We start from the raw sequence: 10,127 nt of genomic DNA, 5'->3' as shown, positions 1-10,127 counted from the left end.
GAAGTGCCGCTCCTGTTTGAATTTTAGTTCCAGCATTTGCATAAAATGATACTAAAATTGTATTATTAATTATTTAAAAGTTAATTATTATTATCTATATCACACTCCTTTTTCGTGGAATGAAACGCAGCAAATGTCAGAGTGCTTTAACCTAAGCGCGAATGTCAACGTGTGGTCATCAAAAGTCAAAATAAATCTTTGAAAAGTTATAATATCCAAACTATTATTGATGTTATTTTCTTATTAAACATGTCGAAAGTTAATAAAAGGAAACATGTAATGAACGAAGCACTGTGGGACGACTATGAACTGCCTAAAGAAAACCAAAGTATAGTAAAAGTTGTAAAAAGCAAAGGAAACAACTTACATGAGGTGATATGATACAATTACTATTATGATATGTACTATTTTTTGTACAATAATAACATCATTCGATACATATTATTAAAACGTATCTTTACAGATTTCTACACCAGCCGGCGAAGAATATTTAGTTTCGATGCCTACGAAATTTAGAAAAAACATTTGGGTAAAAAGAGGCGATTACATTCTCGTTGAACCAATACCTGAAGGAGATAAAGTAAAAGCTGAAATTGTGAAAATAATGAATAAGGACTCAATTAAATATTATAAAGAGAATAATTTATGGCCAAAAGAATTTGAGGACAGTAAAAAAGAAACTTCTGAAGATGGTGATATATTTGTGAATACTAATAGGAAACCTGTGTTAACTTACGAAAGTGATTCTGATGATAGTGATACAAACAGTGACAGTGGGGAAGAAAGCGATCAAAATAAATAGCTGATATTTACTACTTTGTTTTCATATGCAAACTTCTTGTATGCTATTTTTAGTCTCTGAACTACTTTGTTCTGGCATGGTGTGAGAGACTGTTGTAACTATGAGATGATCAAGTATATAATGACTTGTTTCTGGCAAATAGTATTTATAATAGAGAAAAATACTTTTTATTTACAGTAATTAGTAATGGAAAGGTTTGTCTTCAGTCCTCTGTCATTTATGCTAATACAAAATATGCTACAATTGCTTGGATCAAGCATAAAGAATAATATTTATTATCATATTGTTCAAATAAATGGTTAGATAATAATGTACCAAGTGTATGTTGAACCCATTCTGTAAATTTAAGTCTAAATTTACATTATTACTAGTAATTTTTGCCAGCCGTAAATTTGCTATGTTAAATAAAAATAAATTACAATGAAAAATGAATAAATTTATTTTAAATAACCGGAATCAACAACTCAATAAACAAAAAACATGATATAACATATCACAGAATGTATATAACACTTGTTAAAATTTATTGTGCAGCTGTTACACTGATCAACTCTTAAATTTTAAATAAAGACTGTTATGAAATAAATTTTGTTTCTTATTTAATACTTATTGTTGGAACCCCTGCTGAGAATTCACTCTTTAACTATAAATCATACAATCTCATAATTTTAATGCCTAGACTAAATTACATTTATAAAAATCTATTTTTAATAAGTTTGGGCATCATAATTAAGACTATCTACATGTTTTTTACTGTAAAGAAAATATCCTACACTGACTATTCCAAATAGGATATTTTTTGGTTATTCTCTGGTGTTTTTCTGATGTCGAAATATGCACAATGCTCCTATAGACATAATAATATGCCTATTTCAAATTTAAAAGATTTTGTTTACAAATTGTCTTATCCCATATAGAGAGATAGATTATAACACATGCAATAGAAATATATAACTTTGCACCCATTTATCTCTTAAAATTTTCTTAAAAATAATCAATCATTTATTAATGCATGCAAGACTATATGCATTGACTTCTTTAGGAATGACAACCATACTTAGAGCTCTCAAGCTTTTCACTAGAAGTGGAAAAAAAATCTTGTAATTAATAAAAGATTCTTATTTTATATCTGTATCTACATCATCGGCCATAATGTACTCATAAATCCTTTTGATCAGTTCCACAGACTTCACATTGCCCCATCCCTCAGTTTTAGTGATCAGCTTTGCTTGTCCGTCTTTAATGAACTCCAGGGTTAGCTGTTTGAGGGCATTTGCTGAATGCAGGTCTGCCAGTTGCAATGTTTCTATAGCATTCTCAACTGTTAGCTTCTTGTGTAAGGCTTCTTCACAGAGACTCTTCAATCTACTGAGCTGGTAGTAATCTGCAGCGGCGAGTAACTTCTCAGGTATCTCATCTACTCTCGGGGCTTTATCACTGTAAATGAAGGTTAACACCTCCCTCAGGACATCAGACTCCAGGGGAGACTCCAACACATTTGTAAAGCATTCAGTAGTGTTGTGCTCAAAGTGAGCTTTTAAGACAGCACTCCTGCTTGCAAGAACTGCCTTATGAACTTTATATTCAATTTGCTCAACTGATTTGATAGTCACATCAGAGAACAAGCCATTATTTAAAAGGTTCTCAAAATCATTGCTCAACTGCGCCTCGGGAATGTTTGAGCGATCCACTTTAATGTCATTGGATACCATAAACTGGAACTTTAATCGGAGACTTCCATCATTCAGCAAAAATACGTCCCTGCCGTCGTAGCTGGCTATATCGCGCTTAAATAGCGTCGCTAAATACTGCCATTTGTTCGCCTGGACGGTATGGTATTCTTTTATAACTATAGAACGTTCTTCAAATCGTTTTAAGCATATGGTTAAAATAGATTTCAAAAACACGGGGGTAGGAGACAAATAATAAATTTCAATAATATCATTGTCTCTACCTAAAAATTGCATTTTTAACTGGAAGCGAGATTCCGAAGTTTCAGACGTCGAATCTTTTGATTTCTCCGTGCGGAATTCGCGGGCATGTTTATTTTCCAAAAGAATAATAAAATTAGGTACAGTCCATATTATAGTGTTTATCTTTGTCTGGCCTTCGGTACGGGTGGTGTAGTTTATACTGGACATTTTTAATATATAATGGAGTCAAGCATTAACCGAATTATGCACTTTAGAACAGAGACGTATCAAATCATTGAAATTTATTGAAATCGTGAAATGATGCCGCCAGCCGCTTACGTTGATGGATGTTTTGATGTCAGATGATTTCTTACTATTTTACTTTCTTTAAGCAACCAATCAGATAACACGATAAGTGAAGAGAGCAAAATTTGCAAAAAAAATCGACTATTTGACGGCAGTTTACAAAATCAGTTACAGCACAAGGCCCTAGCTTGTGTATTAAACGTTTATTTATTTATTTGGTCTACCATGTCAAATTGCTGGGAAAAATCTTTTCAAAACTCTGTATGCCAGTCCACAGGGAACCAGCCGAACCAGGCACAAGCCCGTGTTTTAAGCGTTTAGATACTTCCGCCCCAGTTTCCTGGGCCTACGTGCGTCTGTGTCATACGGCATTAAGACACGAAAATTTTCAATAAATATTAAACAAGAGAAATCTGAGTAACTAGAAATGAACATTGTAAAAACGTTAATAAAAAACTACAAAATTAAGTAAAAATATGCGAAGCGGACGTCTGCATAGCTTACTTCATGAACGTATCTTAAGTAAATTTTTTGCTCGCTCGACTGACGTCGATATTCTCGCTCTTGAGTTTTCTTTCCCATTGTTTTGGATTATCAATTGATTTGACAGACAATTCCGATTTCGCTATCTAATCTATAATGAACTTGTAATCTTAAAATAATCGTATTGATAAAATATCAGTGATTTGTCGTAATATAATGAACGTTTTCTTCATCAAAGCGTAACAGTGAGAGGTGAAGATATTAAAAAATCTTGTTTTTTTCTCGCGACAAATGTTATTTGGTGCTCGATATGGAGGATTATAAGTTTCTATTTAAAGTAGTGTTAGTTGGTAATGCGGGGGTCGGGAAAACTTGTTTGGTTCGTCGATTTACCCAAGGCCTTTTCCCACCTGGCCAAGGTGCGACAATTGGTGTTGATTTCATGATCAAGACTGTGGAAGTGGATGGTGAAAAAGTGAAGGTGAGTTGGTTTAGCAGTCGTGCATTTTAGGCATCATTATTGCATCATGTAGGACATCACTGTTTGGAATGTAGTGGAACAATTCATTGTTAATTACATTGCGAATTTACTAATTTCGAGATGTCAATCACTGTCCTTAACAAAAACATAAATCAAAATTAAGAAGTAAACAAAAGCAGTTGCATTTGAACAAATTAAATTGAGTTTATCTCAAAGAAATATTATGTTCCATGTTTGTCAAACACAAATACAAAAATATCTATGTAACAAACAGATAAATTTTTCAGCTGCAAATATGGGACACAGCTGGTCAGGAGAGGTTCCGGTCCATAACACAGAGTTACTACAGATCGGCGCATGCACTTATATTAGTGTATGATATCTCATGTCAGCCCACATTTGACTGTCTACCTGACTGGCTCAGGGAAATTGAGGAGTATGCCAACAATAAGGTTTTAAGGATACTAGTGGGTGAGTAAAACCTTTTTTAATTTTCTCAAAAAGAAAAAAATAAGTGTATGTGGCTTTTTTGGGATAAATATGTAAAATCAGATATGGATAGAATATTATTTTAAAGGTTCTTATTTCCAGCACTGTTAAAAAAAATCTCATGATGAATGAAAAAAATTTATATATCTTGAATATAAATAATTAAATCGAACCAACAATATCTTGAATCTGAAAGCAACTGTCAAATAGCACCTGAACAAATAAATAACAAAATTCATAACATTGAAATGCCATTATTATTGCAGTATAAAAAAAAATATTAAGTTAAAAATAAAAATCCTTAAAAATCCAATAAAGTAAATGCAATCATATTTCTATCAAAGCATGGCATGTATTTCATTATATGCTATGATTTTCAATAATAATTTCTATAAACAAAACAGCACATAAAGATATACCACAGATTCAAATACAGAATGAAAATTGATACACAAATTATTATTAAAAGAGAAAGTTGTTTGCCTTGTCATCTGTGACCTTGTGTATTGTGGACAATTGTGGACCTGACCTTATAAGGAAGTAGTTGGTGTCAATGATTCATTTGACCCTAATTCTAGCTTTGATCAGTGAATATCATTGAGGTTTATGAAGGTTAAGGACGAATATTTAAACAGTTGTTTTTCTGTATTTTTTTTAATAGCATTTGTTGTTCTTCAGTGAAAAATGCTTATTCTGTTTAATACTTTTATGAATGCTTTGCAATATTTTTCGGTACAATTCACAACTGCCTATAATGATTTATACTTTAATAATTAATTTGCCGAACTTTTTAACTTAAAACCTTAAACTTTGATTAATTACAAAAATGACAACTTGAAATGTACGGCTGGGTGTGCCCTAACAGACATTTCAAAGTGTTTAAACCTACCGGTTTTCGAGATAACATACCCAAATTGTTTGCTCCAATTATTCTTTTCGACTTTTCAAATTGTAAAGAGTAACATTTATTCATAGGCAAAGCATTCATAATTGCCTGCCTGTCATTTGTTTATACTGTTACGCTTTCGCGGCTAAACCATTCAACCGAATTTGCTAAATTTTGGTTTGATATCCGGTATCTACGCCGGCCGCAGGTAAAATAATACCAGTCTTATTTAGATAAAAAGAATAGATTTTCACTCTAAAAAAATATCCTTGTGTCGTGGGTTTTCGTCGATCCCACAAATGCTTGCCCTACGCGATCGAAACAGCGACACGTTGCGCAATCAGTTTCGTGAGGCGTCTATCAGTGCTGTCATGTGAAAGTTATATATTAATTACGATATATCGTTATCATAATTACAGGTAACAAAACAGACAGAGAGGACCGTGAGATCCCGAGGCACATCGGCGAGGACTTCGCGCAGCGCCACGGCATGTACTTCCTAGAGACGTCAGCCAAAGAGGCCGAGAATGTAGAGCGATTGTTTATGGAGATCGCCGTCGAACTCATGGAGGTAAGCCTGAGAAATTATCACTTTATTCATTCATTATCGTTGCTAGGTAACGTGGAGTCTGAAAACTGGAGCGTGGGAAGGAACGTACGGACCTTTGTTCTGCCGTGACCATGTTTGTATGTGAGAATATTTAACGTTAATAGTCTTGATAAAAGTTCCCAGATTTTAGACGAACACTGTATGAGTATAAGTATGAGAAATGATGAAATAATAAAACTAATAACACAGAACATCATCGTCAACCTAGCCAACTATGTTGGTTTGACTTCCAGTCTAACAGGATGCATCTTACTACCAGTGTTTTACAAGGAGCGACTGCCACACACATCTTATTGTTTTTATTTACTTTGCACTACAACTATTAGTAATATCGAATAATGCAACTATTTATAATTACTTGTATTAAAATATATTAATTATCATTTCAGCAAGCGAAATGCAAGGAGTTGCCGAAATACGACGGCAGTTTAGGACCGATCAACGGCAAAACGACATCAGTAGGCGATAGTTCATGTTGTCTGCGCTAGTGATTGTAATGAATTCATTTCATTGATATTAGTTAACGTGTTGCGGTGTTTTTGAAGCTCTTTTTTACTCTAACCAGTGGTCTTAAGGCCAATAACGATTTTAAAATTTCAAATATTCGTCTTATAAAATTCTATCATGACATTTTTATTGATGTTGTCAAATATTTATTGACACGGAGGGAGGTTTTTTCTATTCTATATGAAATATGATCTCAAAATGTTACTCGAGTATGGGGACAGTGAACATTAGATGCAATAATTATTGATCAGATTTTAAATGATTTACGCAAAGAACGACGGAACCTTATCGTAGGAGCTTTTATTAATAACTTTAATTTTGTTTCACTCAGACTCAGCTCGCGTATACGAGAGCGAGTGAGATAGCAAGATTATGTATACACATAGTGAATATAACAATTAATACTTTATTATATTACGATTTTAAGCACCTTAAAGTTGTTGCTATCAAGGGAATCGCACACTTCCTCCCGCAGTAATAAGGTTTTATTTAGATAAACGCGCGCTAGCCAGATGATATTTATTATTTAGATTTTATTATTGGATTATGTAAATAAAAAGCCTATATTAGATTGAATATTTCATATTAGTTACCACTGCTTGAAGGAATTGAGATAATGTTGTTAACGAATTACATAACGATTTTATTTTAGTCGTTTTTTTTTATATTTTTGATTTTAAGTTTACATTCAATTTAAAATTCTTGCCAACGAATCAACGACTGATAAGAATTTTTATACCTAATATAATTATTTGTATATTTTGTTTTTATATTTTAATTTATTTCAAGAACACCGTATCACAGGCATCGCGTATTTTGTAGTACGGAGGTCATTCCACTCGCTTTTAAGTGCTGTGCCGTTAGTAGCAATGTCATGACGTCACATCGTCATTCGTCGATCATTTATCATTCAAAGTGTCAATTCATAGATGTAGTGTCGGTACCATTATCTTGCATATCAAGTATGAATTGTATTTATAGTGTAAAATTGAGACCAAGCATAGTTTTATTCGTTTCAATGTACATTGTATGTGTAGGTCGACAGCGGAGACGAGTGAAATCTTTGACTAATGAGTATTTAATTAATTGTTTTCTTAGAGATCGTCTAAACACGCGCACTGATCGTTGATTATTAATTGTAATTAGCTTCTGAGTATGTAATTATGTTTATATACTGGTCACGTAGTTCTAATAATAATTATTGTAAAAGTAATTTCCAATACTTCGTTTTGATATCCGATGGATGAATATGTATAGAATATTCGATCGTAACTGTTCGTGACTACAAGCCATAAACTACAAAAAAGTCGATTTGTTGTATATGCGTAGTGATGTGAATAAATAATCGTTAAAATTTATCGATTATACATCGACAAAAATCTTTATTTGAAAATAATTTGCAGTAAAACAAGCTTTTTTTTACAGATCTTTGCGTGTTAGATAGCGTGTTGATTAAGAATTATTGGAACGGTCGCGTTGGCTGTAATTATTCTAATTAATGTTAATTGGTATAAAGAAATGTCGAGATTATTACTCGCCTTCGCTGTTTAAAATCAAAAGTCATGACATTGTCTCAATATAATCGAGTTATACAATTGTGCTGTTTGCAATTTCGTTATTAGTAGAATTTAGTGTACGCCCTGGATCGTATGTAAAAAGGTTTTAAATATCTCTTGTTGTTTAAAGGAGTTGATTTCTTCATTTTTAATGCAACCAGTGTTATAAACTGGCTGGCTATACAATGCATGCTGAAATTCTTGAGTGTTTTGTAAACATACTATCGGATGATGTTTGATACGAATCGTATTAATTATGGTATTCGGACTTTAAGATAAAAGTCGTAGACGTGACATAGGATGTTCCGAATGAAAATTTTAATGATAGATAAAAAGAATTCGCGGATAGCTATGTTAAACGTTGAAACCGAATTCTAAATATTAGCGTGGAAACGTGAAGACAGATCTTTTCGTCAGCTTCAAACGTTATTCATGTTGTGGATTAGATTAACAATTAAGTACCACCGTAAAGGCTGTAGACACACGTCCGATGGTATGTTTGCAACTTAGGGCAAACGCTCATTTCCGCCTCACGAAAGCAATTAATGAGACAAAACAGTTTAGTCTACGTGAGATAAAATTGTTTTGTCTGTCTTACTTGATTTTTCGCGGTGCCCTTTGGTAGCTAGAAGGCAGTATCGTTGATAAAACCTTTGTATTGACTACTTGAAGTATAACCTTTTTTGTCTCAAATGAATGTTGACTACCAGCCAGTTACCAGTGACCATTATGTTGGTAAAAAGTTTTTATGCAATTGAATGTTCAGTATTTTACTTGTACTTATGTTTCCATAGTATTACTAAATATACTAGTACACTTTAAATCATTTTTACATATTATAGAGGGCGCTTAGATCGCCTCTCGGGATCGTCAACTAGAACATGTAGGTTTAATATTACTGAAATACTATTTTGTAGATGATTGACTAGAATTTTGTGTACATTAATATAAACATTTAGAACTGAATGGTAATCACAGGAATTATTAAATCTGAGACTGTTATCACTACAGGACAATATGCATGTTTTGAATTAAATTGAAGTAAAGGCAACATGAGGCACCTTTATTATTGTTTTTAATGCAGCTTTAAATTAATATGGCATTTTATTTGTTTTTTTTTAATCTTAATAATTTATCTCGGTCTTTACTTCAATTTAATTTTGTGATTAAAGGATTTAAGTATGATAATCAAGGAAACTAATAGTTGATATGAATAGAGTACGTGTTGTAATAGTATTAGGGTCACTTTTGTTACATTCCTTAAGGTTCGGACAGTTTAACTCGTCTGTGCGCGCAGTGCTATGTGTGTGTGCGATTGTTTACTATGGATGCTTTAATTTGTGTGACAGTGACACACTAATAAAAACTATATTAGTACAACAACACTACTTTTTCAATGGTTATCCACACAAAGCACCATGCGAATATATGAGTTGAATTGACTTCAAAAGGTTGTCTATAGTCGGTTGATAAAAGTAAGCAGGATAGCATTATGCTAAGAGTCTATTTTGGAAATAGAAGCTTTTTATATTTTATGAAAATAGGTTCTATTACATGTTACATTGCATTGTTGTTATTTTTATTTAGCCACCATATTGGGGTTTATTTTAAGGCTTTGTAAAGATATGCAAACTTTTTAGAAGAAGGTAATGGATACTGTACTAACTATGAGCTCTTTTAACAGTATTGTTATGGTGGAAGTGAGATGCTGCTACATTCAGAGTATTGCCGTCTCGCTTCAATAGCAGTTCTGCTTTAAAAGGCTTATTGTATGGGAACAGTTTTCGTCCTTTTCTGTGTGGCAAGTGGCCTTTGCCTGAGTAAGATATTATATATTATGTATATATAAGGCAGCGTTGAAATGCGTATCAAAGCCCCACGAAAAAGAAAAACGTTAAGCTACATAATAGTGTTTTAGTAAATTGTTTTTAACATAGTATACAATATTTATTATTTTTTTGTTTATAGGTGCCTATTTTGAATTTTTTGTTTATATTTTTTAACTTAGCATCACACTAATTGTAATTATTATGCACTTTAATGTGAATTGTTTTTAATGTAGTTAAATATTTCATGTTGTTCGTAATTTTGTGC

At 32.6% G+C, this 10,127-nt stretch overlaps 3 protein-coding genes across 3 annotated transcripts; 2 read left to right on the top strand and 1 right to left on the bottom strand.

Annotated features, from left to right (window-relative positions):
• Positions 1-128: 128 nt before the first annotated feature.
• Positions 129-1,388, top strand: LOC113491798 (probable RNA-binding protein EIF1AD). Its single transcript, XM_026868964.1, has 2 exons — positions 129-372; positions 464-1,388. Exons 1-2 carry the CDS (start codon positions 250-252, stop codon positions 800-802), a joined length of 462 nt encoding a protein of 153 aa, XP_026724765.1. The 5' UTR covers positions 129-249; the 3' UTR covers positions 803-1,388.
• LOC113491797 (speckle-type POZ protein-like) lies at positions 1,224-3,212 on the bottom strand. Its single transcript, XM_026868963.1, has one exon. The coding sequence runs from the start codon at positions 2,941-2,943 to the stop codon at positions 1,921-1,923; it is 1,023 nt and encodes a 340-aa protein (XP_026724764.1). The 5' UTR covers positions 2,944-3,212; the 3' UTR covers positions 1,224-1,920.
• A 331-nt stretch (positions 3,213-3,543) lies between these two features.
• On the top strand, positions 3,544-9,600 carry LOC113491794 (ras-related protein Rab-30). The gene is made up of 4 exons (XM_026868960.1): positions 3,544-3,985; positions 4,273-4,456; positions 5,780-5,931; positions 6,360-9,600. The coding sequence occupies exons 1-4, from the start codon at positions 3,815-3,817 to the stop codon at positions 6,456-6,458; spliced, it is 606 nt and encodes a 201-aa protein (XP_026724761.1). The 5' UTR covers positions 3,544-3,814; the 3' UTR covers positions 6,459-9,600.
• The last annotated feature ends 527 nt before the right edge of the window (positions 9,601-10,127 follow it).

This window comes from Trichoplusia ni, chromosome 3 (genome assembly GCF_003590095.1).
Source record: "Trichoplusia ni isolate ovarian cell line Hi5 chromosome 3, tn1, whole genome shotgun sequence".
Classification (NCBI taxonomy): Eukaryota; Metazoa; Arthropoda; class Insecta; order Lepidoptera; family Noctuidae; genus Trichoplusia; species Trichoplusia ni.
Note: the sequence above shows the minus strand (reverse complement) of the source record. Positions and strands in the feature narration are given on the sequence as shown.